The sequence below is a fragment of the Glycine soja genome, chromosome 15 (genome assembly GCF_004193775.1).
Source record: "Glycine soja cultivar W05 chromosome 15, ASM419377v2, whole genome shotgun sequence".
Taxonomy (NCBI): Eukaryota; Viridiplantae; Streptophyta; class Magnoliopsida; order Fabales; family Fabaceae; genus Glycine; species Glycine soja.
In genome coordinates this window covers 49,347,648-49,375,628 of record NC_041016.1, presented here as the reverse complement: position 1 = coordinate 49,375,628, position 27,981 = coordinate 49,347,648, and the positions used below count along the sequence as shown (strand labels likewise).

General features: G+C 33.1%; 4 protein-coding genes across 4 annotated transcripts; 3 read left to right on the top strand and 1 right to left on the bottom strand.

Annotated features, from left to right (window-relative positions):
* The first annotated feature begins 69 nt into the window (after positions 1 to 69).
* On the top strand, positions 70 to 10,957 carry LOC114388270 (proteasome subunit alpha type-2-A-like). Its single transcript, XM_028348684.1, has 12 exons — positions 70 to 126; positions 410 to 468; positions 590 to 666; positions 1,644 to 1,708; positions 2,532 to 2,578; positions 3,385 to 3,460; positions 7,241 to 7,308; positions 8,321 to 8,390; positions 8,916 to 9,001; positions 9,638 to 9,700; positions 10,244 to 10,309; positions 10,580 to 10,957. Exons 2-12 carry the CDS (start codon positions 428 to 430, stop codon positions 10,626 to 10,628), a joined length of 708 nt encoding a protein of 235 aa, XP_028204485.1. The 5' UTR covers positions 70 to 126; positions 410 to 427; the 3' UTR covers positions 10,629 to 10,957.
* Positions 10,958 to 11,661: 704 nt separating this feature from the next.
* LOC114386259 (triacylglycerol lipase 2-like) lies at positions 11,662 to 13,428 on the top strand. Its single transcript, XM_028346223.1, has 6 exons — positions 11,662 to 11,724; positions 12,036 to 12,179; positions 12,277 to 12,317; positions 12,450 to 12,529; positions 12,625 to 12,720; positions 13,109 to 13,428. Exons 1-6 carry the CDS (start codon positions 11,662 to 11,664, stop codon positions 13,426 to 13,428), a joined length of 744 nt encoding a protein of 247 aa, XP_028202024.1.
* A 4,082-nt stretch (positions 13,429 to 17,510) lies between these two features.
* LOC114386816 (style cell-cycle inhibitor 1-B-like) lies at positions 17,511 to 22,297 on the bottom strand. The gene is made up of 4 exons (XM_028346869.1): positions 22,114 to 22,297; positions 21,781 to 21,909; positions 18,675 to 18,727; positions 17,511 to 18,122 (listed from the first exon to the last, which is right to left on the bottom strand). The coding sequence occupies exons 1-4, from the start codon at positions 22,160 to 22,162 to the stop codon at positions 17,895 to 17,897; spliced, it is 459 nt and encodes a 152-aa protein (XP_028202670.1). The 5' UTR covers positions 22,163 to 22,297; the 3' UTR covers positions 17,511 to 17,894.
* A 1,322-nt stretch (positions 22,298 to 23,619) lies between these two features.
* LOC114388464 (transcription termination factor MTEF1, chloroplastic-like) lies at positions 23,620 to 27,313 on the top strand. Its single transcript, XM_028348965.1, has 2 exons — positions 23,620 to 23,978; positions 26,377 to 27,313. The coding sequence occupies exons 1-2, from the start codon at positions 23,790 to 23,792 to the stop codon at positions 27,208 to 27,210; spliced, it is 1,023 nt and encodes a 340-aa protein (XP_028204766.1). The 5' UTR covers positions 23,620 to 23,789; the 3' UTR covers positions 27,211 to 27,313.
* The last annotated feature ends 668 nt before the right edge of the window (positions 27,314 to 27,981 follow it).

The window sequence follows — 27,981 nt, the reverse complement described above, 5'->3', positions numbered from 1 at the left end:
AAGTAGAGGCCCAAATTCAAGACTTGTTCTCTACTTCTTTCTGTCTCTCACAGTATTATAGACGCACTTTTAGAAGAAGCCAACAATGGTACCATCTGCTGCGACCTCTCTTTCTTTTTCTCTCAGGTTAGTTTTTCTCACTCATTTCCCTTCTTTTCTTTGCTCCTTATGGATCGCGTTTTTTTTTTTTTTTTTTTTTTTAATTTTTTCTCACGCCTTTTAGTTCAATTTACCCATCACACACATGCTCTAATTTCACACTTTGCCCAAAATTAATTTTTGATCTTTTTACTAGGACTGGTATGAAAAAAACCCCCTCTTTCAAGTGCTTTTAATTTTCAATAAATAGAGTAGAATTGTTATTTTTGTTTTGTTTTATGATGTGATTGTAACTTGCTTGTGAGTGCAGATTCTTGCGCGGTTTATCATGGGGGATAGTCAGTATTCGTTTTCTCTCACCACATTTAGGTATGGTTAGTATCGCTGATAACTTTTAATTTGGTTTATTTTGATTTAATTATTGTTTATATGAAATAGAATGGTGTGTGCTTCAACTGATTGTGATATGTTTTGTTGTGTTGTGGAACAGCCCTTCTGGAAAGCTTGTTCAGATTGAGCATGCTTTGACGGCTGTTGGGTCTGGACAAACGTCTTTGGGAATTAAAGGTCTTTGATTATCTCCGGCTCCGTACTGGATCTATTTATGACTGATGCACTTGTGTTGTTGATTTGTTATGGGGTGTGGGAACAATGTAAATAAATGATATCTTGTTGTGTTAAGTTGTTTTTCTTGAATTTCTAATTGTTTTTCGTAACTAAAGTTAACTGGGTGGGTGCTGGGATATGGGACTTAGGTTTGTTCAGTGAGGTACCTGGGATTAGGATACTGAAGCAGTTTAGGTTTTGAATTTCACGCCTTAGTTTTCCTAAGTATTCTGGGATTTCTGAGTAAGTTTAGTGGGATTGAGATTGCTGATGGTGCTGGTAAATAGACAGAAACTGGAGTGATGTTGTATGCATCTATGATATATTAAGTTTGACCCTTGTTTGTTTTATAGACTGGTGGTGTGTGGAAAGATCACTGAAAAAAAGTGTGCTGGATAATTATTATGCTGGCACGATATGTTCTTGTTTTGTTTCCTTGTTCTAAATGAAGTATCATCTTTGTGTTAGATTATTATTATGAGAAAGAAAAATGACAGGATTTTTTATTTTTTCCCACCAAATGTTGAAAGAATGAGCTTGTATGATTGCCTTCTAATAGATGGGCAGAAGATTGTTTCGGTACAGAAAGGCTTACAGCTCTTTGTTAGGCCATTTAAGGGGCTTTGACATGATGGGGAAGTTCAGTTCTGTTTTGGGAAAGCAGTGCTCTCTTAAATGTAGAATTTCTTTGGTTGAGTATGCTTTAGAGGAGGCTAGTGTTAAAGATAGTTTGTGATTTAATTGTGTATTTTGGTGTAATTTATTTTACATTTTGGGGGTTCATTTTGTTTGTTAAAAACTTAAAATCTATGTCTGCTATTGTTTGTACTTTTTACTTTCTGATTCATTGGGTTCTTGTGTCTTCTAGATTTGATCCTGTAATGTAAGCTGTAGCTTTTGCTAGTTCTAATTATAGATTTGATATTTGATTCTTGCAGCTGCAAATGGAGTTGTCATTGCTACCGAGAAGAAATTACCATCTATATTGGTTGATGAAGCATCAGTGAGTTTATTTTCCATTATTAGATCGCTTTTTAACCGTGCCAAATGGCATTGTGTGATCCATGTAGCCAACCTCATCTAGTGGGATAAGACACTGTTTTTGTTCATTATTCATGTAATTTTTTATATTTAAAAACATGTCCTATCCAAATTTCCAATATAGGAAAATCCTTGGTGTCCCTACTGTGTTTGTACATGGTTCTAACACCTTTAGTTACGCATAACCTTGATGGTCCCAATTATAAGCTACATTGCTATAACCGTTTTGTCTATTTAACTCGAACCCTGACCCCAATACACCCATCATTAATACTCCCTGATTCCCTCTGTTTCAAACACATAATCTCCTTGCTAATTCCTTGTGTTGCAAGGCTGGATTTCCAGGTTGGATCACCTATGTGTATGCTGTATAAATGCTCATATATGCTAGTCTACATCTTTGTTTAGATACTACTGTGTTCAATATTGTTTTGAAATTTATGCTGACTGATAATGTACCTATTAATGATTTTAGTACCTTACAACAATTTGATGCATGCTTCATGTGGAGCAATTCATTCTGTTAATACTGCGTTATCTTCCTAGTAATCTAAAGTATAATATATAGCATTGTTTTGCTTTACTTTTCTTCAAAAATATTTGCCAAGTGGAATGATGTGCCTGTTATATTTTGATAGTTAAGGATGTTTCAAAGTCTGGCCATTGATAAAATAATCTTTTATGTAGTTTTTGCAAGCAATTTGTCAATATACTTTTAAATTTTTTGATGTCGGTTAATTCATGATGCATTCTGTGTATTTATTCTTTGTTATATTTGATTGCAGGTCCAGAAAATTCAGTTATTAACACCAAATATAGGTGTCGTATATAGGTTTGTTTCTTTGTAATATTTAAATTATTTTAAGTTAAATATATTTTATTACATCATTAATTCATTGTATCTTGATAGTGGTTACACATAATGGCAATTGATGGCTTAGCTTTGAATGTCTTCTTAAACATGAGATGCCACTTAAGTTATCTAGACATATCAACAACTGAGGTGGGAGGCATTAGGGACGTGGCACAACTATTTTGGGGAAATGTTTTTCTGAAAGAAGTGTGAAATAGAAATTTGCGCAGCTTACTTAACACTGATTAAAGACTTACTAGATGGAAAATATTTATTTCAGTCAACATATAAGAAAAAGTGTTGTTGATGGTAAATGGTTAATTAGTGCTTGTATACTGATGTAAACAGACAGAAGTATACTTAAAGCATACTTGCAGGTGGAAGACTGTTAATCTGCATTGTTTTTATATAATAGATCATCACTGGCTGCTTTAGGATTTCAATAGATTCCCTAATGAAAGAGATTTACTGGATTCAACCCACATTTGACTATTGACCATTTTCTCATGGATGATAGGAGTTGTCTCTGAATGTAGACTTTTGAAATCTATTTTAAAACATTAAAAAGGCAATATAGACAACAGAAAAATTTCACTTTCTGTTCTCTTTTTGCACTTTGTAAGAGATAAAACTGTTGAAATAACTTATTTTCTGATGTTTAATTTGTGTTTGAAACTTCATAACCAGGCTTAGTCTACCTTTTTTAATTTCTGTTAAAGTTTTTGGCAAATGGAAATAATTATTTGTCCTTAACTTGTCTTGCAAATTTGGTCTTTGTTGTTCAGTGGCATGGGTCCCGATTTTCGAGTTTTGGTTCGAAAAAGCAGGAAACAAGCCGAGCAGTATCATCGGTTATATAAAGTATGGTATACCAAATTTTATTCCAACACATTTTTCTTACTACTGAGTTCTTGTTCTGCATATACTTAGCTAAGATGACTGTCAGCTTCACTTTGGAACTTGGTATTTTAATGAATTATATTGTCTCAATGATTGTTGTTAATCGGTTAGACATCTGTAGGTAGTTTTCATTATTTTGCAATGCATATTTTTTTGACTGAGAGTGGTTATTTTCTGTACAATTCTGTGTTTGTAACTTTCATGCTTTGTATACTTTGAGAAGGGAAACAAAAAGATAATTATAATAAAAGGATGTTTTTGAGGAAAAATAAAGAATAAAATTGATTTAGATGGATAAACAGTCAGTGCTATGTCCAAGCTAGTTATGATGGAAGGATGTCTAGGAGGAGAAATAAAGGATAAAATTCTATATATAATTGTACTGATTGCTTGAATTCATCTTTATTCATCAAAAGTAGCCACCAATACATAATTAAGATATGCAAACTACTGCGGTCAGTGTTACATTTTGTCCTTACTTTTTAATACCCATTTTTCTAAGATGTGGACTAGCCAAGGAAATTGTGTCTATTTAGTGACACCTTTTGCCCAATAGTTAATTATTGAGGAGCTGGATGGGCACTAGAGAGAGAATAACTTGAGCGTTTTGTTGTTTTTTAGCTCAAGTATACTATATTTTTCCAGAAATTCAGATTTTGTTGCTTATTTGGAGGGATAAAGGAAATACTTTGAAATCTACAAGTAGTTGTAGATTTAATATCTTGATAAAGTACTGGCCGTGAAAGTGCTATTTATGTTGACAGTTTTAATGGGGTCAAATAGAAGAATTTAATTATTTCTTTCTTAAATTGAGTTTTACAACTCGTGCTCTATATAATTGTTTTTTCCGAGAGAATAGTTACAATTCTGTATCATATGTTTTCTATCGCCTGGAATTTTTAATGACACATTTCCTTTTTCTGTCAGTGAATTTTGTACTACTTGTTTGTAGGATTTATTGCCTGTTAATGTTGATTGTCATATATTGATTAGATTTTCCCTAGAACATATGTTCTTTCTGTTTGCTTTTGGTATTCTATGTTGGATCATTTGTGAAGTGTAAGTTATATCTGATTTTTTTTTGGTCGGCCAAAATAAAGATTTATATTAAATAAGTACCAGAGGTACTACAGAACAATTTACATAGCAGAAAAGGCTCCTCTTCAGTGGACCATACACTGGTTACATAATGAAATTACTGCCAATAGTTACTGATGGATGCTATCCTGCTGTGATTACAAGCCCATCCCTGATATTGGAAGCCCACTGATTGTAGTTGATGTCGAAATCCTTCTCTAAATTCTTGAGCCAAGTCCATAGTAAGAAAATTGCATCATCTAGGATTCCGTTGGCACTGAAAGAACCATTAGAGAAAATAATGTTATTTCTTTGTTTCCAAATGGTCCAAGTCAATGCTAGCCACCACCATTTCCATCTGTTAATTCTCATTGTCTCTGTGAATCCACCAATGTGTTGGAGGAAGTGATGTCTTGGGTGGTTTGGAAGAACACTCACCAAATTCACCCACGACATTGATTCCCACCAAACTGAAATTATTTTCCTGCAATGAAAAAACAAGTGATCCGCGCTCTCCTCTGTTTCTCTGCAAAATGGGCAACTAGGATCCGCTACCTCTATTTGTCGCCTTCCCAGATTTACTCTTGTTGGCAACCTGTCTCTAATCAATCTCCATGCAAATATAGCAATTTTAGACGGAATTTTTAGTTTCCACAACTCCTCAAATGCTCCATCCTGGTTCTCTACAGGCATATCCCCCCTAATGACATGGTGGCAGATTTGGCCGAGTAGTGACCACTAGGGTCTGCCAACCAAACCCACTCATCTCCTTTCTGGGGCTGAATCCTGTGACCTTCAACATCCCTTAGGAATGAGACCGCCATATCAATTTCACTATCGAACAATGGCCTCCTCCGCCTGAAATCCCACTACCAACCCGTACCTCCGAAAGCCCCTATTTGCTGTATTTTTTGGTTTTGCTGAGAAGAAATGGCATACAGCCTAGGGTATCTTGATAACAACGTATCCTCTCCACCAATCCAGCCGTCCTCCCAAAATTTAAACTTATCCCCACATCCTACCTTCCATAATGTTGTGTTCTTCATCATAGCTCCATGTTGTGGCTGCTGAAACACGAACTTTAGGTCTCTCCACCATATAGAATCACCATTTGCTCTAGGTCCTTCACTTAAACTCCGCCATCCTCCATATTTTGATTCGAGTACCCTAGCCCACAATTCCGCCTGCTGATGAAATAGATTCCCTATCCATTTGCCCAGTAATGACATGTTAAAGGAATTTATGTCTTTGACTCCCAAGCCCCCTTCTTCTTTTGACAAGCATACAGTTTCCCACTTGACCCATGATATCTTGTTTTGACCATGACCCCCACCCCATAGGAAACGCCTTTGTAGACTCACCAACTTGTCCACCACCTTTTTGGGCACCCTGAAAAAAGAGAAAAAATAAATAGGAATGGATGTTAGCATTGACTTTATGAAACGTCTTTGCTTTCACTTCGTTAATTTTCTCTCACACTTAGAAATGATAGGGTCCCATGTCTGGTATCTTCTCAGATTTGCTCCAATAGGAATACCAAGGTATGTGAAAGGGAATGACAACAAGCTACAATTGAGGTAATCAGTTGCGACAATTCTCCATTGATCCGACACCCCGAAAACACCAAACCCACTTTTAGCAAAGTTGATTTTGAGCCCTGATACAAGTTCAAAGGCCCTCAAAATTGCTTTGATAGCTCTAACATTATCCATCGTTGCCTCTCCAAAGAAAATTATATCATCCGCATACTAGAGAATGCTGATTTCCACCTTGTTTTTCCCACATAAGAATCCCCTATACAGCCCCTTCTCCATGGCTCGTGACAAAATACCATTAAGTGCCTCAGCAGCAATATTAAAAAGAAGAGGTGATAGTGGATCTCCCTGCCTGAGCCCTTTCTGAGGTAAGAACTCAGTTGAGGGACTACCATTCACCAAAACGGAGACAGATGCTGATTTTAAACACCCATCCATCCACTAAATCCATTTAGCACAAAAGCCCATTCTTTTCATCATGTACATGATGAACTCCCAAGATACAAAATCATATGCTTCTCATAATAGCATGTGCTTGCCCTCTATAAATGCTGATTGCCTTTCATGTATGATACTAGGCATGGCCTTCTTCAATCTGTTCGCCAGTATTTTCGCAACAATCTTGTACATGCACCCTATCAGTGAGATGGGTCTGTACTCATTCAACATTTGAGGATCCGATACCTTGGGAATTAGGGCTATGAAAGATGCATTAGAACCCCTTGGAAAAATTCCATTGACATAGAATTCGTCCAAGAACCTCAAGAAATCAGATTTAATAGTATGCCAAAATTGTTTGATGAATTTGAAGTTCAGTCCATCTGGCCCCGGACTTTTGTCACTCCCACACATCCACACCGCCCTTTTTACCTCATCCTCCTGAAAGCGCTCTACCAGAATATCATTTTGCTGGCTACCAATGGTCTGGAAGCATATCCCATCCAACCTAGGCCTATCCTGCTCTAATTCTTGGAATCTCTGGGCAAAGAACTTCCTGACTGCCTCTTTAACTATTGCCGGCTCTTTTATTCAGGATCCATTAACCATCAGCCCTTTCAAACAATTATTTCTTCTGCTAACATTGATCAACAGGTGGGAAGTTATATCTGATAATAATTGAAATTTGCAGGAACCAATTCCTGTCACTCAACTTGTCAGGGAAGTTGCCGCTGTAATGCAGGAATTTACTCAGTCTGGGTAAATATTTATTTGCAAACTGTCCTCTCTTTGAGATATAATATGACCCCTGTAATTTAGCTTGTGAAATGATAAGATAGAAGTTTATTTCATGCATATACATCATCATCATCATCCCCCTCCCTAAAAAAAGAAAGGAAGAAAGAAATACCCCAAGAAAAGGAAAATTGGGATGAAAATACTCAAGAGTATAATTCAGGTACAGTTAAAGTTACCGTCCTCATCTTTGAGGTATAGTTAACGTTACCGTCCTCATCTTTGAGGCTTTGTCAATTTGATCCCTTACAAGTTGTTTGGTTGAGATCAAATAGGGAGTAAAGAAGAAGAAATTTTTAAATTTTTGCGTGGGTCCCACACCTTTATCTCTCTACTTAATTCAAATATTTCTTCTCTTTTCTCTTCTCTCCAACCAAACAACCCCTTAAATGAGTGACTCCCTACCTCTGTTTTTTGTTTTTTTTCCCTGTCATCCCCCCACCAGATTTTTTTTTAGCTACTGATTCTCTCCCTTAACTTTATGACAATATTTTTTAATAATAAACTAATTATTTTGAAATCCTCCAATACTATGAACACCATTCAGATGTCTTTCAATGTTGAGGGGGATTGCTTGTTGTAATTAAATGATGACGGATTGATTTGTCAAAGTCTCAATTATCATTAGCTTCTAGAAACCTGGGACATGAATATAATTCTCTGGAAATTTAAAGCTAAACTTAAGATGCCTAAAACGGATTTATCTTTTGAAAAGAAACAGCATGAATTAATATTGATTGAGCTGTTACTCTTTCCTTTTCCTCTGGAGGTATATGTTAGATGTGACCATATAGAAATTCGATATGTCAATTAGACAGATTTTTATAGTAGATAAATCCTTAATAAGCAGCTAACTGCATGCACTGAACTTAGTTTGATCCTGTGATTATTTCTGTATACACCCAACTACATTCACTTTCCATTTTTACCCTTTATCATTTTTTGAATTCTGACATTTCTGTTTCTGTCATGATAGTGGTGTCAGGCCTTTTGGAGTGTCTCTGCTAGTTGCCGGGTTTGATGATAATGGGCCACAATTATATCAGGTGTGTTAATATTCTTTTTTTGATGTAACTCTTGACATATTGCTTTTAAACCCTGGTAAATGACCATCACTTGCAATCCTAATTTGTGATTATATTGCATTGTCTAACCCTTTGTTGTGAACTCGAACTCTGTATGTTTAGCTGTCACATATACAGACTGTACGTGTAACAAGTCTAGATCTCAGAACCTCATTCATTGGTGAAATGATTAAGTGCTCCTTAGATTCTCTGAAGACTATAATTTAATTACATAAATTCTATGCTGCCTTGTTTTGCTTCACCTGAATTAGTTTTGCTTCAAATTGAAAATTGCCCATTGATTATGTGTGTTCAAATTCAAATGTGTCATCAGAGAATTGGTTGTCCATATCACTATGCATCTAGACATTTGTGTATTCATTGCATTTGTACTGGCCTACTGGGATCTCTTTGTTGTTGCATTTAAGACTTGTTTAAAGTTACTGCTTTAAATTTTAAAGAGATGGAATTGAAGGTTGTGATTTGATGTGATTTGTTTTTTTGTAGGTGGATCCATCAGGTTCATATTTTTCTTGGAAAGCTTCTGCTATGGGGAAAAATGTTTCTAATGCAAAGACGTTTCTTGAGAAGAGGTAAGCTTTTCATCAATAGCAGTTCTGCAAGCAAAATGTGTGGAGTGCATCAATTTTTTTTGTGTTTGTGTCCATTATGTGCTGTGGCTGGCACCCCTTGTACACTGTAAGTAGTGGTGAAATCTATGAAAACTGTCAATGCTGAACATTAATGTACGATATGATGACACATAATAGCTGTACGAGAACTTAAAAATCCATTGATTCTTGTAATCCATAATAGCTGAAGTGACATTCATGAATGCACACTTCAAAAATGATTTTACATTATTATGTATTATAAGAGGGTGAGCCTTGGTGCATCGGTTAAGTTGTGCTTTGGTGACTGGTTGGTCATGTTTTCAAATCTGGAAATAGCCTCTTTGCATATACGATGACCCTCCCCCATACTTTTGCATAGCGAGGAGCCTTCTGACTCCAGTGTACATTAGTTTTTTTTTTTTTTTTTTAATGTATTATAAATAAATTTGCCTGCTGTGCCTATTTTAATGCATCTCTACAGTTGTTAATTTTGTGTTTGGAACTTTCTTTCTTTGAAGATAATTGTGATTATGTTTCCCTGAGTGATTTGAGATTCATTTGTTATACCTCATTTTCCCCATCATTTCTATGGTTGACTTGATTGTCCACTTACAGGTACACAGATGATATGGAGCTTGATGATGCAGTCCACACAGCAATGTTGACTCTGAAGGAAGGGTAGGAGCATGACATTCCAAGTTTATGCACTAAATAATTATAAAACCTTAATGAAAATGACATGTTTAACTATTACTGTCCATTAGGAGGCCCAAACGTTATTTTATATTATTTGGCTATTTTCATCTCTTTTTGGTCAAATGTTATTCTCCTACCATAAGTAGTAATGCATGATAGCTTGTGTTTCACAATTATAGTTTGGGGGAGGAAAATGCATCATTGGCTAATTTGGGTTCAGATGAGAATATTGGCTAATTAGGGTATTTAAGGAAATTTTATAGTAGTGGTCTTGACAATTACCTACGGCACATCCCTCCCAACCATCATCACATCCTCTGGCTTTATTCTTTCAAGTTTTAAATCAAGCTTATATTACTTTAAAAACTTTGATAATGACAGGGAGTTAACGACCGTTCTTATTTCCCTTTATTGACAGTTTTTATGCTATTGTTTTTTATTCTCATATGCTACTGTAGTATTTATTTAGTCTTTTGGATTGTTTCTCAAATTTTCTTTACTGTTTTCTTTTGTGGTGTTTTCCAGGTTTGAGGGACAGATCTCAGGAAAAAACATTGAAATTGGCATAATTGGTGCTGATAAAAAGTTCAGGTGCATATATGCATACTTGAAATATACCTACATTGCATGACTCTCTGGTTTCTGTCATCAGTCTAATTGTGTTGATTTTGGGTTGTTCAATCTGAAATAATAAATTTGGAGTATTTCAAAGTAAAAGAGAATTGCATCACAAAAATGAGACTTTCAAGTTTTCTACACTTAAATTCTAAATCAATCTAGACTTCAAACTTCAAAGCCATCCTTTCATATTTAGATTGTTTAACTGGGTGACTTAACAATAGCATGTTAATGATGTTGCAGGGTATTGACACCAGCTGAAATTGATGACTATTTGGCTGAAGTAGAATAATCTGCAATGAAGAAATCTTGTGTTCCTGAAGTTGTTTCACAGTTGGGTTTAATTGGAGGCTTAAATAGTGACATTGTAATGGCAATAGTGAATTTGCGAGCTACTCGTTGTGATGACCAGCAAGCCTTCAGATAAACCTTTTCCAAAGTCATAAACATTTTCAAACAGACCTAGTTTGTTTAGACGACGCGGCAATGACTTCTCAATGAATATTGCTAATTATTATTTTTCCCTTTTTAGAATCTCTGATGATTGTTCCTTAAATTTATTATTTTATATATTGCCGGTTAAGTTCAATGCAATATAATTGCACTGCGATCTCAAATTCCTTTCCTGGTTCACCTTTCCTTTGCCAATGATCATGTTCATTTACTTATGCAGAAATAGACTTTTCTTTTTTTCCCGTTGGGATTTTCATATGTGAACAAGGTCCACACTAGACAGAGAGTATCAAGTGATATTATCATAAACATAACTGATCCTTTGGGGCATTGTAAATTATATAATGCCAACAATTTAACCAATCAACAGGTTAGTCATGGATATAAAACAAACTCCAATAAAATCCATCATGTATAACAGAACACTTGAACCAATTGATTGTTGCAGCGCCGAAATTGCAAAGGAAACGCAACTTCATTGATTTTATGTGACTGAAAATAATTGCAATTGTGGTGTCCGAGAAAGGTTTAAAACACGGATGATACTGATGCTGAAAATAATGACAACACTGTGCCCGAGATAAGTATTTCGATAAGGAACGCAATTTCTTGCTATCCAATGATTCTTTTCAATTAATTTATTCATTCCATTGATACAACAAAATATGAATCCATGATCACATATTATTGTTAAAGTCCCACTCTCATCTCACAATAAAATATCCTTTTGTTTGGAACGCAATTCCGTTAGCCAAAAAAAGTTTAGTTATGTGTTTGATTTTACGAATCTCTAATTTCCCATATGCAGATAACGTTACTTCATCAATAAGTATCAACACTTTCACGAAGGAGAAAGATATTCTCCAACAAGTATGGCAGTTACGTCATGGCATACAGATCACATTAACTTTAACAGGAAAAAGCTATTGGGGGCTGTACCAAAATAATTATCATCCTGACTTATTTTACACGTACAATAAAAAATAACTAGAAAAAAATAAAATAATAATTTCATAAAATTAATCTTGCATCATCATTAATTTATTTCTAAATTTTATAATTCATCATTAATATATAAAAAATATAAATAAAAATAATTAATATTAAAAATGATAATTATAGGACTCAATACTTTTAAAGCATGAGGATTAAAACCAAAATTGAAAAAAAGAACTATATCACAAAAAATGTGGTTAAACCTTTTACTTCAAATGAGTGTATATTTAACAATAACTTGAAATTTCAGGGAACTTTAATGGCTTTAGTTGCTTTCTATCAAGGACAAGTGCTGAACAAGTTTAGATCAGCTGCATTACTTAGCCCAATTGCCCATATGAATCAAATGACATCAATACTAACAAAAATTGCTGCTGTTGCATTTCTAGCTAATGTGAGAGATAGGAGAAAATCATTTAGCTGAGCATTAAATATCTATTGAATACAATTTGATTTGATGAAAAATATTTTCCTTTTTCTTAATATAACAGGAAATATACTGGTTAGGACTCCGCGAATTTGTTCCAAACGGGTAACTGAAAAACCTTAACCTTGGAAATTTACAATCTCTTTCTGCAATGTGTTTGAGTGCACAAAAGTTAACTTCATAAATAAAAGAAGCTTAAAAGAAATGCCAATAGTAGCAATGTTTACTAATGAGCAGGGATGTTGCAGTAAAATTTGCGAAAGACTTCTGCCATATTCTAAACTTGAAGTGCTCAAACCTAATGACACTTTTCGCAGGTGCTATAAATATTACTAAATTTTCAGTTGTATATATCAAACCAGTTCCTGCAGATATTGACATTGTTTTGGTATTACTTACGCTGAAACGTTAGGTCCCAATTGCTGCTTAAATTCGTCCACGATAGATGTCTTTCTTGATCATGAACCACAGCCAACATCAACTAAGAATTTGGTCCATCTATCTCAAAGTAAGTCCACTAGTAACTAGTAAGCAACATTTTTGGTGTGCGTGTGTGACCAAATGTCATTTGATTTTGAAGTATGCATTTCTGATTGGGAGTACTAGCATGTACATAACTAGATTTAGTTGCACAGGGATATGAAGAGTTTATCAATGATTATATAAGTGATATGTTTTGTTAAGAAAATAAATTTAAATTACCATTAAAAGCAATTTGATGTCAAACTGGAGACAAATGCTACATAAAAACAGATATAAAAGTACATAAACCTATCACATATAAAGTGGGATTTGAAACATCAATATTTGAAACATCCTAATCCAAAGAATTGTATATATTATAGATTATAGATATAGATTTGTTGTTGATGTTTCATGCTATGGATTTGGAGCAGTGATCAGAACAGGAACAATAGCAAAATATGATTATGGTGATCAAGGACAAAATATGCAGCACTATGGACAACCACTTCCTCCTCTTTATGACATGACCGGAATTCCGAATGAATTTCCTCTTTTCCTCAGCTATGGAGGGCAAGATACGCTATCTGATGCAAAGGATGTGCAGGTTTTGCTCAATGACCTCAAAGATCATGATAGGAACAAGCTCGTGGTAATGTTGAACGAAGACTATGCTCACGTTGATTTTGTTATGGGTGTTAATGCTAATCAAATGATCTATGATCCTATGATGGATTTCTTCAAGGTTAATTGATTCTACACTATTGTTAATTGTACTTTAAATAATGCAAATATTTTTTCATCAAGTTAGATTGATAGAATAAGTTACATTTCCTCCATTGCTATATGGTACGAAGCAATGCAGTACGAACTCATTAGGAAAAAACGTGGTTGGATATCATTGGTTAAATATAAATCAAAGATAGAAAAAAAGAAGGAAAGTTTTATAGAAATCACGCTAAAAGTAATTAACACATAACTTTCGTGTATTTCGTTTCGTACCATCCAGTATTTCCCTTCCTCTTTAATCAATCACAATATTCTTTTCTGTTCTCAGTCATAATTTAACACCTAAATAGGGTGTATTGTATTCTAATCCTTCGTCAAATTGGACGTTCATCTAAGCAAACCGTCCTTTTGAACCAAAGATGTTGCTTACTTTTGATTAATGATAATCTATAATTGATATTCTTCACCCAGTATCCACCATCACATGTGATGTGTAAATACTGTTAATTTTGTCTCACAAGTGGTTAAGAGGGAATAAATGTGAGTATACAACTATAAATCTATACTCGTGTTGCTAATGGTTAAATATGTCTGAGAGTGATTAATAGTGTCATGAGATTATTGAAATTGACTAATTTTTCCTTACAAGTGATTAAAAATAAATGAATATGTATATACAATTATCAGAGGGCGAGCCCTGGTGCAGCGGTAAAGTTGTACCTTGGTGACTTGTTGGTCATGGGTTCAAATCCGGAAACAGCCTCTTTGCATATGCAAGGGTAAGGCTGCGTACAATATCCCTCCCCCATACCTTTGCATAGCGAAGAGCCTCCGGGCAATGGGGTACGAAGTTTTCGTTTGTCATGTTTCTTTTGTCTATCAATGCAATTTTGAAGACTAGGTGTTTAAGATATGTGAATTGTGATTCTATGCTTAAGCATTTTCTTAATTTTGGTTGCCAATATAGTGATAGTTGAAAGATAATTGTACGATATTGAAGTACTCGACAAGAACAAATTCTGGAATATCTATAATTCCCTGTTCAAGATACTAATACATTGTTTTTTTTTAATCCAAATGGGTTAAAACAAAAACTAATTATGATAATAAGTTGGTTAAAAAAATATTTACTAAAATAAATGATTTTTGCTACATAGGAACATAGGAGATATCAAGTTGAGTGACACCTTATGCTTTTTATTTATCTTGTGGTAGGAGGCACCACCTTGATATATTTTCGTTCAATTTAGAGTCAATCAAACTAAAGTAAAATATCTATAAAATTAAATTCTTGATTTTAGAGTAATTTATTTCCACCTCAATCAATCATGTTTGTGTTATATTGATGAAGCTACTTATAATAAGTATAAATATATAATTAATCATGAAAAAAGAAATACATCCTATGAGTGACGAAGAATGAAGTAATAAGATATATACTGTTATTTCTTTTGGTAATGAAAAATAAAGTAATAAGAATATGTATTTTAGTATTATTATAATATATTACAAATCATGATAAAAATCCTTATATTTTTTTCTGGTACCCCTTTGTATATGTTATTGTTGTCTGATATTGAATGAAAGTTTTGGCTTTAAAATAATGAATAAATAAAATATTTTTTTTGAGAAAAAAAATCATTTAAACCTCAACTTTTTTATATATAATTTTTGGGTTCATTATCTTTTAGTAAATGACAACTAATTTCCTCAAAAATGATCAAGCAGCAGGCAAGTTAGAAAAAATATAAATAAAAAATATTTCAAGGAATAAAGACACAAAAATAGAACTTTCATATAAATTAATAAGGAACATGTTCTATTTTGGGAAGCCTAAAAAGAGATTATTGCAGATTTAGAAGGATAGAACAGGTTGAAAAATTAAAATTCCTTCCATCTAAACGAGCATACGGCCATTTAGAATACAAGCTTTGAACGAATATAGTTAATTTTTTGTTTTGTCTTTATTTCATGCACTTCACCAAAAGAATGCAAGCTTTGAATTTCTTAAAAGTTAATTGCTAATGCTAAACTTTTTTTAAAAATCCATTTCTACACAATTCTTTCAAGTATTCCAATGACATGTTTTTTAGGCTTCAATTTATTTATATTATATGTTTGTGCTATAATAAAGGAAATTCATTTAGTCATAATATTATTTTATCTGAAATATTATTATTATTATTTATTTAAAAGAATCGAACAAAGAGATTTATAATAACTCATATCCTACTCAACCAATTGAGTCAAACTCTTGTGATAAAATACATTATTTTATTAAGCAAATATATTTTTAATATAAAGAAAAATTAAAATTACAGTTCTAATAGTATGTCAATTATTGTTTAACTTTTCATTATATGATTATATTTCATCGTAAACTTTATAATTATAATATATTTTTCATTTTTTACTTACATTTTATAATCTTAACTAAAAATTGAAATAAAGATCAACAAAATACATATGAATGAAAACAGAAAACAAGTGAGTTTATTTAAACTTATTTTTTTAAAAAAAAGTATATTTTTCAATAAAATAAGCAATTTCCTTTTTTTGTTTATAATTCAAAATGATATTCTGTGTTGATAACTTGGTCGATGTTAAATTGAGTGAAAATGTCGAAACTAAATATCTAACAAGATGAAACATATCAAGATAATATCTCCTACATTTTTACGTGACAAAAATTACTTATTTTAATAAATACTTTTTATCGGATCCATTACGATAATTAGTTTTTATTTTGCATCCATTTTGGAAAAAAAGCCCTAATACATCCCTCTCGGTTAAGTGAGACGAAGATGAATTTTGCGTGGACAATGTGGTGGTATTGGTATACAAATACTAGAGAAAGTAAATAATGACTTTGAGGAGTTCGATTCATTTTGCCATTAAAGATGATCAATATTTAAGCCTTTCCCATCCCATCCCAAGAAAATGGAAAGTACCTTAGTTCGTGGAAAAAATATATATGAATAAGCAAGCACTACCTGCTCTTTTATAATCTCGTTAGTTTTCAAACCAGTGGTTAATAGGTTTCAGTAAATTAGGCTGAATAATGGTTCTTAATAGATTAAAGACAAAGTACAAAAAAAATTAGTGTTTTTAAGAGTTTAAATATATTTTTATTCCTAATAAATATTTAATTTTTATATTTATTAATAAATTTTTATTTTATATGAAGTCCCTAATAAAATAATTTTATTTTTAATTCTTGATATTTTTTTCAGTCCATAATAATTTAACAAATTTAGTGTTTGTTTCCTGGTAAATTTTCTTATTTATAATTAGTTGAGATTAAAATAAAATTCGCTAAGAAGATAAATATATCCTTATTTTCTCACTTTTCTGTCCACCCTTGATTTTAATTAAAATACTGCATATGCTTAATAGACTTTAAACGAAGACAAATATATCTTTATTTCTCACTTTACACATCAAATTTATGTTATTATGGAATTATGTCAAACGTGTTGGTATAGATAATTTTGTATATGCAGTATGACTACATCACATGTTATCTTACATGGTGCATTTTATATCCTAAAAGAAAGAAAATATTAAAGGTTTCAAAAACAGAGGTGCATATTTGATATTCTTTACGCACACTTTGAGGGGTGGATTTCATGGGTACAAACAGAAGATAACCTTTTCCTCTTAGGCACACAAGATTATGAATACCCAAGTTTAAACAAGATTATGTATAGAATATTAGGCATGTACATCTATTATTCTACTAACATCAGTTTAGTTTACTCTAAGCCTTTGTTTAAATGGGGACATAGAGATAATATGAAAAAAAATGAAGAGAAAAAAAAAAGTTTTCCTTCTTGTGGATAAACAGAAGAGAAAAATAAAAAAAAATAAAGATCACAAATTGTGATTATGTTCGAGACCATTTTTCGTCGTTCGTATTTATGTCATTTTAAACACACATTACATGTTTGGTTAACCATTCTGAGCATACCTTTAGGTGGGATGCTAAACTGAATGTATATTTTGGAAAGGATGCAACAATTATCCAAACATGCAATAAGTGGGGTAGGGGGATTCACAAATCTCAGTTTGAGTATAAGGTAGTAAAAAAAATTGTAAGGATAACAATAGTTGGGAAAAAGAGATTATAGGAAAAAATTGTACCCTCGTTACAATGATACACAACAGGTTCATAGATGAGCTGGTATAAATCTTTCAGTAATTAGTAAAAACAGCCCTACTTTTATCCATCATCCAGAATCAGTCACATTGAGTAAACTAATCCCCTAAGATTTTTGTTTTAACTCACCTGTTCTCTGTTCTAGTATCATTTTTCCATATAGCACCTCAAACAACTAATTCTTGAAATTTGATGCAGATTGTCATTTACACAGATAAAAAAAACAAGAAAAAAAACATCTATACTTACTGTTTCAAGCTTGTGGTTAGAAAGCAAGGCTAATCAAAAGCTCTATAGAGATCGGATCAAGATGAGCGCTCTTATGTCTAAAGCTACTTCTTGATATTCCAGTTATGGGATGTGCGAGGTCCAGTTGCAATGCCTTCATAGTAATTTGAATCAAGCTTTCCTTTGTTCCAGGCTTTGACGAAATCAGAAAACAACACGCGCGCTGACTCAGCCAAAAGATCAGAGAAAAACACATTCTTCTCTTCTTTTAGCCAGGTAGCAAACTCATTGTTCTTCGCAAAATAGTCATCATTTGACAATTCTTGGAATTCCTACATTCAAAAGAACAAGATGAACAGTAAATATCAACAAACCAATAGATAAATAATATAAAAAATTACTTCTAACAACTAAAAGTACATAACTAGATCAATATATATCAACAAGATATCGGGCCTTTTAAAGGAATGCCGTGGCATGCATAGATGGGAATGGTCCATCTTAAAAGTTTTCAATTATTTTGATAATTATACAGTAGCAACAAGAAAAAGTCTTCAAAATATGGGAAACAAACATTATTGGGCTGTTGGACATTGCAGCATAAACTATTTGTTTTATTTTTTCTACATTATTTTTCTGTAGTAAAATAAAAGCATTCCTCACCCATATCAACGAATTTTGTAGAAAAAACAATGCTGTTAAATGTGGGGATGAAGAACAAAATTAAATAAAAATTTAAAAGATACAATTGTCGAAGAGAAAAGCATGAATGCAAAAAAGGAAAAAAAGAAGAAAGGAAAATGATCTGACCCAGATATAGCATGACAGTAATACAAGGTTATTTTGCATGTAGCATAATTAATAATATTGGAAATATAACTTACCATATGGTCATCACCTTTGCTATGTTTGCTTCTGTGCTTATCTTTCAACTTCCCTGAGATAACAACAGAATGTAGATTTATTTTCCCATGAAAAGAATCCCATTTGATAGAAGAGAGTAAATTAACCAGAACTCTAGTTCAGTGAACAACAAACAAACAACACTAAACAAAGTTAATGCTCATCAAATATAATATTAAGCAATGATGAATAGAAAATTCATAATAGAGAGGAAGCACATAAACATCTCTACTTCACCTGTGTTACAAAAATAATATCGAACTAATTTGGAAAGAAAATCTTTCAAAGGAAAATTTCTAGTTTTCTTTCTATTCACCAAGGGAGAAATTGTTATATGGAAAATTACCAAGCTATGAGAAAAAAATTTAGCCAAAATTAGTATTTTTAAAAATTGAAGCATTTTCAATAAAAGATGAAGTACCATACAACAATCAGCAGAGCCATTGATAACAGCAGTTTGTGAGTTGTGACAGAAGACAGTAAAATGTTAACCACAATTGTAAGCAACAGAAGCAGGTAATTAGTATTTTGAGTTTGCTTGACTTTTGCATTTTGAAGAGCATTTTCAGTAGACAATCACACCAAATAATGGAAGTTGTAGATAAACTTTCCACAACAAGTTTCCCTCAAAAGAAGAACATTTGAGGATTATCCATTACTTAGTAAATTTGCCAACTTAACCTCAAGCACTTACAATATTGATGTAGGACAAGCCAAACAGAATATGGTAGGAAGAAAGATCTTGGAGAGGCTTAGAAATAATAGGGATATGGAACAAGTAGGAGAGAGGGATAAAAGTCGAATCAAAAAACAATTTCAATCATAAATTTAGTTTTGAAAACTATTTCCCTAAGAGCAATGGTTAATAGATTGATAAATAGAAAGTTTCTATTTGAAACCATGGCAGTTAATGCATTGATAACATTAAATGTTAAACACTCTTAAAAAAGACTTTTCACTTTATATATCTTAAGCATTGCCCTGAGGATAATGTTATGAATTATAGATTTAACAACAGCAGAGAAAGTCCAAATAGATATCAAGCAATCCTAATTATTATACATTGTAGAAAAAAATGTTTTTCACTATGAATGATTGATTTCAAAATTCAAAGAGAGATAAATAGGGATTTAGATCAATAGTTGTACACTAATCTAGGCTTAAAAATCAGGGGAGATCCCTTAACTTGCCGTGAACTAAAAAAGGAAAGAATACACAAGAGATCCTTAAACAATAAAAGGAATATTCTCCTAACTATACAATCAGAATCAATCTGATAATTCTGTTTAATGCTGGAAATCTGGAGTTAATCTCCTAAAACTAAGACCCAATCACCAACAAACATCAATATTGGGAAAACGAAAATCTACCAATCCCATGATGCTACCCTATTTACAATATATCCCTAACCCATGCAAATATGACATTCCATAATCCTAATAGTATTGTCAACATCCCATCATTATGGCTTTTAATTATATAGTCAATAAAAAAATATATCATCAACATTGCCAAAGAGAAAGATGGGAAAAAGTAGCGAATAGAATTTGTAGTGAAATGGCATAGGATAGTGGGTCTGGGGAGATTATCAACATCCAGGGGAGAGATGCATGGCTAAGAGCTGATCAGCAGGAGCTTTCATAGGATGAGAATTCCCTATTTCCACCTTGAGGGCAAGGTGGAATTTCAAGGGGGAAGTATTGTCAGGATGTATAATGTGGAGGGCTGAATCAGGACAGCTGTTAGTTAGTTAGTCCATAAGTTATTTAGTGAGAATAGTTAGTTAGTTAGTGAGTTAGAGGAGTTTGGTTAGATAAATAAGGAAATCAGATTGGGGAGGGTATTCGACAAATCAGATTAGGGAGTGGGAGGAAAGATCCTTATTCAATTCTCCACTTTGTGTTCAGTTTTCCATAGTAAAATTCTACTCTTTTTGATTCTTTCCACCTAGGTTCCATCTTATTTTCTGAGTTCCTATCAGGTAGTGATGTGTTATGCCTATACTTTGCCCTGTTACTAATACTATAGGAAATCGAACATGTGGGGTAGTCATGATAATAAGAAATACTCTCATTGTCCAAGACCCCAAGAAGTAAGCCTACATGAATTCACATTCATTTAAATTGGGTCTCCTTTGAGCTATGTTACAGAGCTGGAGTATTAGTAAGACAGCTTTTCCTATTCATACACCTATATATAAGAAAAGAAAGATGCCTAAAATAGATTTTAAATTTAAATACAAAATATTGGCATGCCTGCTAGACTAGAACATCGACGATTTCAGCAAATAAAAAATTAGTCTCCATATCCTCTTGCTTCCTAATCGAACTGGCTTAGTTTACAATTCTCAATACCCTCCAAATCATGCTGACTACAGACAAACCCTTTCCTTTCCTTGTTCCTCTAATTAGAAATATTCCTTTAAGTAGAGATATGGACCTAATCTCTTAGATAGACTATCACATCCTAAGGTACTTTGAAGGCAACATTACTGACACAATAATACAAGGTTAATGTTACCATTCTTGGAATGTCTAGGTTACATATGCTTATAATCTTATCATATTCAGTTTCTTCAAGATTTAAAACTAATAGTCCCACCAAGGTGGAACTTGGTTATCCAATCCAGACAATCAGCACTTAAATATGCATGTATCATGTCCTGCAGCCACTACAGTTAAGCAACAACAATAAAATCCTTTATTCCACTAGATGAAGTTGGCTACATAAGTTTAAGACCAAATTATTTACCATAAGATTCCTCTTAACAACTTCTCCCAATGTCCTTCCTGGTCTCTCACTTCCTATTTCCATATGACTAAAAACCATGCTGTCTACTCTACTCATTGCTGCTTCCAATGACCTATGTATGTGTCCAAATCATTTTAACTGGTTTTCTGTCATTTTTTTTTCTCAATCAGAGCTACACCAATATCTCCTTGTTTTTCTTGTGTGGCCATATCATCTTAACATTCTCATTTCTACCTTCTTCCCCCCGCCCCCCCTCTTATTCTGCCTTTAAAGCCCAACATTCACAACCCTAAAATTAGACAAATATAAAAAATAAAAGATACAAACCCCACTCACCCTTATCAGAATTATTTTCTTTGGAATGCTGGTGAGATTTCTTGTCCTTCCTTTTCTCCTTCTTTTCCCTTTTCCGCTTCTTCCTTTCCTCATCCTCTACCGTTCTCTGCCTCTTGCTTCTCTTCTCATCTGTCAATTAACCCCACAATCATTAACAAACTATAATAATAACAATAACGGTTCGCACACACAAACATACACAGAAAAATGGGTAAAAAATCCAATTTTTTTTCTTCTTCTCCATCTTCTTCACTATTTTGCAAAACCCATGAATCAAATTTTGTTCCAACCCCAAAACTTAGTTTGGTTTTGCATAGAGGGAAAGTGAAGTACCTTCACGTTGGGAGGGTGAAGCTCGTTTCGATTTTCTATCGCTTCCCATGATTGATGATTGTTTTTGTAAACCAAAATGCTCACAATGATTCTCCAAACCTTATTCTCGACATTTTTATTTGTTCATCGTGTTTGGTTTTTTGTTTCGCGAAGAAACAAGAACGTAGTTTAAATTAACGCGAATTTACGTATGGTTTGAGAAAATGTTCTTTTTTATGTGATTTTTAAGATTTCTTTTATAAAATAATAGTAATTTTTTAAATATATAGTAAATTTTTATGTACCCAAAAAAAACATAGTAAATTTTAGGCAAGTATTTAACTTTAAATAATACCTTTATGTTTATAATTTTTTAATGTTGATTTTATTTAAAATTAAAATAATTCCAATAACAATATAATGTTTGTTGGGCTTTCAGGGGATAATAGCCATAATTTTTGGTGAATTGCATAAAGAACATATAGACTAAAAGCCTCTCTGTTTCATACCTGCAACATATCATGTAGTTTCATTTTATGGATTATCATTTATCTCCAAAGGATTTGAGAAAATTATTTACATCAATAAATTTGTTTGATTTCAATTAAAAATTATTATTATTTAAATATTATTGTAGATTAATTCATATTTAAATACTCATAATTTTACACTAATGCAAACTATTAAAACAAAATACGTTTTTATGTATTTAATTTGTTTTTTTAAAATAATTAGATCACTTAAATATATGTATTTTCATAAATATTTAACTAAATTATATTTATGTTAAGTATTTAAATATATAATTTTTCTTAAATGCTATTCTACATAAATTCTATTTTTTATAATTTAATTTATATAAATTAGTGAACTTAAAAAATTAAAACAAATAAAACAGATAATTTTAAATAAAAAACAAACAAAATAATTTTTTTTCTAAATAAACAAAACCAAATAAAATCAAATAAATAAACAAATAAAACCCAAAAAAACATTTAATTTTTAAATAATTTTTTTTACATAAACAAAAACAAAATAACTCCAATAAATAAAAACAAAAAAATAGTTAATTTTTAAATTAAAAAAAACAAAATAAGTAACAATTAAAAAAAAACAAAAATAAAAAACTCAAATAAATAATTAAAAAAGCATCTTACCACATTAATTGTAGAGAAATCATATAATAAGGTGCTTTAGAAAAAAAAAATATAACACGTTATAAAATTAGTTCATCAAGAATTGATTTCATAACTTAAAACAAAAATATATAATACAAATGAGAAATGAGTTTGAAAATATATATAACTTAAAACAAAAATATATAATAGAAGTGAGAAATGGGTTTGAAAATATATACATGATCAATATCATGTAAGTAATTTTTATTTTATATTATTTGGATAAATTTTTATTTTATTTGTATTAAAAATTCGTCATTTGTGTGTAAGACGATGGATTTTTCCAAATGTATGGATGTAGAAGTGTACAGAAAGACTAGGACCCCACAAGAGGGTCACACGCAAGATTTCTCTCTATCTTCTCATCCACCATTTCTCCAATTGGAAGCACACGCCAACGATCCTATTGCTCTACTATTTTCACCACTATTCAGTGTTGTTCATAGCCATACCATACCACACCACAACCCTTCTTCTTCTGCCTTGCTTTTCCTATTATCTATCCATTGAGACCCCCAAATGGCCTCTGCCACTGCCACCACTCTCTTCACCCCTAACCCCATGTTTTCAACTGAACACCACTCTCTCTCTCCATCTCCAACCATTCCCAAATCCTTTACTGGCCTCTGCAAGCCCTTCCATTCAAGGGTTCCCACTTCCATCCCCTTCTTCCACTGCAGAAGACCCAAGTTCTTTGTCAGGGCCACAGTGAGTGTTTCTGCCTCACCCTCTTCTCCCATTGCTGTAATTTTTTTTTATTTTTTATTTTTATGGTTTGTTAGAAGCTGCCAAATTGTGCCTGAGAATACTCAAGTTTTGATTTTTGTTGCTGGGTCTATGGTCAATGATTCTCAAGATTCGGTTTTTCTTTCTGGGTCTATGCTTATTTGTGTAATGAACTTGCTGGTTGTCCTTGGCATGGTTGGGAGGTGTTTTTAGATTTGGGTGTTACTGTTTAATGAATTCTATTGTGTCCTTTGCCCCTTGAATGGATATATATTTTATTTTATTTTAATTGGGAGGCTTTTTGTTTGTGCAAACTTTTGTTGCCTTTTACGTTGTCAAGGTGTATCACCAAAGTAGAAATTGCTGGTAATGTTATATGAAGTTCGGATGGTATTCAGCAGAGGGAAAGTTCTGTAATATTTAGGATTTAGTTGTCTTTTGATTGAAAATTTAGTTTAAGTTGTTACATGGTTTTGGTTATTGGTTATATTTTAAACAACGTAGTTACTTGTTACTTAGAAGTGAAGTACTGAGTGTTGTCTATTTTGTGTGGATTTGGTAGTTGTTAAAGACCTCATTTTAATATGCTTGATGATTCCCGTGCTTCAGGGTAGATTCATGGTACCTACGGTCTTTTGTGAATTGGAATTGTGTTACGGTGTGTTTGGTTAAGATTTTAGCTAGCACAAAGGGGAAAAGTTGGAATTCCAATTTACCCTTCATGTTTTTGAATAGTGTTTATAGGATGCTTATTCATCCCTTTTTGCTCAATTTCTGTTCGAATTGATCAGAATCTAATACAATCAAGCTCTTGGTTTTTTACATGGTACTCTTAGCCAAGTTGTCAAACTCAAGAGTTTATGTAAACTTTTGGAGGGTTGGTAAACTCAACTTGTAAATTTGAAAGAGTTTACCTTATACCAAAATAATATTAAAAGATACATAGTCATAGTATACAAATCAAATATAATACTATAAAATAATACAAAAACCAACACTTGAACTTCATAATAGAGACAAAATATTCTACATTTAATAATAACAAATAGAAAAACTAATTATTAATTGACAAAGACAAAATAAAGTAACAGAGAAGAGGGTTGCTGGCCTTTTGGTTTGGACATGCAGATTTCAGTTTTAATAATGTATGAAGGCAGTCATGATTCATGGCACATCTCCTCTAGCTTTCATTTACATGCAGGTTAGAAGGCTGTGGTTGGTCTTTTTCTGGTTTCTGGCTTCTGTTTGTGGCTGGCCGTGTCCTTTCTTAGGTTGCAGGCTTCCTGTTGTGGCCTTGTGGGCTTTGTGATGTGGGTGTCACAGATGGTTGTCCTTTTGTAAATTGATGGTGTTATAGATCTGGGTCATGGTTGGTGGCTGGTCAAAGGAGAATGGTTGGTGTTGGAAGGTGGTTGATGGTGGCCAAGGTCATTGGAGGAATGGTTGATGGGCTGAGCAACACTCGAATGCAATTGCAGGTCACAATGGGTCTCATGGGTTTTGAGTGACTTAGGTTTCAGAACAAAACAAAAGGAAGCTACACTTAAACACAGGTGTTTTGTTGGGTTTTGAGTGATGTTTTGCTGCATTGCTATGTACTTGTGAACTTGACCCTAAACTAGCAAGTTTATACGAGTTCTTGCAAGTTCATTCAAGTTTGCAGCCAAGCGAGTTTGCAAGCATTCTGGTTGATAGGAAACAACATAAACTTGTACGAGTATACGATTTAAAACTGAGTTTAACAGCCAAACTTCTCCTTGGAATGGGGGATGGTTTTTTATGTGCACTGTTTTATTCAACTTGTTTTTCTTTTCTACTTTCGATTGCCTTTAAAAGACTTTCCAAAGATTGTTATAGAAAGTGGAACTTGCTGATGGAATCAAGGATAGGAAACAAATGTAGCTTTAGCCTAAACACTAAATTTATAGGGGAATAAAAATCTTGATCAATGGTTCAGTTAGGGAATTGGTTGTCTAATTTTGCATTCATAGAACATCCTATTGATATTTGCAAATCATAAACTGTATGACGAAAGAATTACTTTTAGTGATACTACTATCATAGTGTTGAATTTGGGAAAACTTTCTCCCTGGTTTAACCTCTAATATGCATATTATTTTCATTCTATCTTTCATATAGTTATAGTAAGATTCATTTGAATGGAGAAATTTTTTTTGACATGTGCTGTTTTTTATTGGGAGTCTGTATGGTACACTTTGGTGTGTCAATAATACACTTTCTTTGGTCTTTTTATCTCCTGTACATGCACATTAATTTCATCTTTTCAGTTAGAGAATGGACTATTAGCTTGCATATCAAATTGTTCATTAATGAATAATATCAACATCTTGAAAATTCCTGTGCTTCTGCTGTACTACAGGTTATAAAGTGGAGATGTCCAAAGCAAACTATCCCTCCCAATGATACCGGTTTTCAAAAGAAACTCCTGTATCTGGAATCCATCGGTATTGACTCTTTCTTGCTTATTGAAAACCATCCAACAGTGATCACAACCTCTCTTGCTGACATAAGATCCACCGTGGAGTACATTACCTCCTTGGATTTCACTGCAATTGAGTTTCGGCGTATGGTTGGCATGTGCCCCGAGATTCTGACCACCCAAGTCTCAGACCTCATACCTGTCTTCACCTTCCTTCATCGTGAGGTTCATGTGCCTGGCTCAGATATTAAGCGTGTAATAAATCGTCGTCCCAGGTTGCTTGTCAGCAGTGTTAGTAAGCGACTTCGTCCTACCCTGTACTTCCTCCAAAGTATTGGCATAGAAGAGGTAAACAAGCACACTGACTTGCTATCATGTAGTGTTGAGGAAAAGTTCATGCCCAGGATTGATTACTTTGAGAATATTGGGTTTTCTCGCCGTGATGCAACTTCAATGTTCCGAAGATTTCCTCAGCTATTTTGTTATAGTATTAAAAATAACTTGGAGCCTAAATACAGTTACTTTGTGGTGGAGATGGGGAGAGATCTGAAGGAGCTGAAAGAATTCCCACAGTATTTCTCATTTAGCCTAGAGAATAGGATTAAGCCTAGGCATAAACAGTGTGTAGAAATGGGGGTGTGTTTTCCTCTCCCTGCCTTGTTAAAAACAAGTGAAGTGAAATTTCAAAGTAGATTAGACGTATGTGTAAATTCTTCAACCCCCTTGAAAACATCCCCTCTGTGGTCTGCTGGCTGTGATGTTTATGACGTATAGAATAACATTTGCATTGTATATTTAATTGCTTTTGTGAATTTCTAAACCAGTCATTAGGTGCTTTTGGCCTTTCACTATGGAAAAGTTAATCAGTTATGAGCCATCCCTTCCAAGCCCTTGTTTGTATTATGTGTGAAACGAAGCTTTGCATGATTTCCAAAGCAAACAAATTTAGCTAGCTTTGGCCATAACTCGTTTCTAATGAGATAGTAGTACAAACGGACTCTAACAAGTTGGAATATTGGTGGTAAGTGGAACTTGGATGCTAAACTTGAAATCTTGAATAGCAATTTTCTTTAGATTTCCTGATAACTGTTGCAATTTTTCAGGAACAATAGTGACAGCTCTTGACTATCCGCATAATATATTAACTTTCATATTTGTGCTTCTGTTTAGAAACAATGTCCACTGGGTCTGCTTTGCTTTGGTACTGTGACATGCCAAGTTTAAGAAGAGGGATCAGTCAAAGTGATCTCAAATAGAAGTTCTAGGCTTGCACTCAATAGCTATGATTGGTTGCTAATGGTGCTGCAAATTTTGCTACACAAAAATGAATATTGACATGTAGAAGCGGGAGATGTACATTACTAGGTCAAGAAAATAGATGTGTTCCATCAACATTAAGATAGTGAGGTAATATTCCACCTTGACTTCTGATGTTCCAAAAATATGATTTTCAAATACAATTGTTAATATAAACTAGTTTAATAACCCATGCCCTGGGGAAGTTTATAATCTACAAATTTATATGCTATAATTTTTTAACATATT

Bases quoted from the DNA above. Each gene is read 5' to 3' on its own strand.
- LOC114388270 (XM_028348684.1), top strand. From the start codon at position 428: ATGGGGGATAGTCAGTATTCGTTTTCTCTCACCACATTTAG. The intron at 469-589 runs GTATGGTTAGTA...GTTGTGGAACAG, and splicing joins TTTTCTCTCACCACATTTAG to CCCTTCTGGAAAGCTTGTTC. The intron at 2,579-3,384 runs GTTTGTTTCTTT...TTTGTTGTTCAG, and splicing joins AATATAGGTGTCGTATATAG to TGGCATGGGTCCCGATTTTC.
- LOC114386259 (XM_028346223.1), top strand. From the start codon at position 11,662: ATGGCAGTTACGTCATGGCATACAGATCACATTAACTTTAACAGGAAA. The intron at 12,180-12,276 runs GTGAGAGATAGG...TTAATATAACAG, and splicing joins CTGTTGCATTTCTAGCTAAT to GAAATATACTGGTTAGGACT. The intron at 12,318-12,449 runs GTAACTGAAAAA...ACTAATGAGCAG, and splicing joins CGCGAATTTGTTCCAAACGG to GGATGTTGCAGTAAAATTTG.
- LOC114386816 (XM_028346869.1), bottom strand. From the start codon at position 22,162: ATGGGAAGCGATAGAAAATCGAAACGAGCTTCACCCTCCCAACGTGAA. The intron at 21,910-22,113 runs GTACTTCACTTT...GTTAATTGACAG, and splicing joins TTCACCCTCCCAACGTGAAG to ATGAGAAGAGAAGCAAGAGG. The intron at 18,728-21,780 runs GTGAGTGGGGTT...TTGTTATCTCAG, and splicing joins AGAAAATAATTCTGATAAGG to GGAAGTTGAAAGATAAGCAC.
- LOC114388464 (XM_028348965.1), top strand. From the start codon at position 23,790: ATGGCCTCTGCCACTGCCACCACTCTCTTCACCCCTAACCCCATGTTT. The intron at 23,979-26,376 runs GTGAGTGTTTCT...GCTGTACTACAG, and splicing joins AGTTCTTTGTCAGGGCCACA to GTTATAAAGTGGAGATGTCC.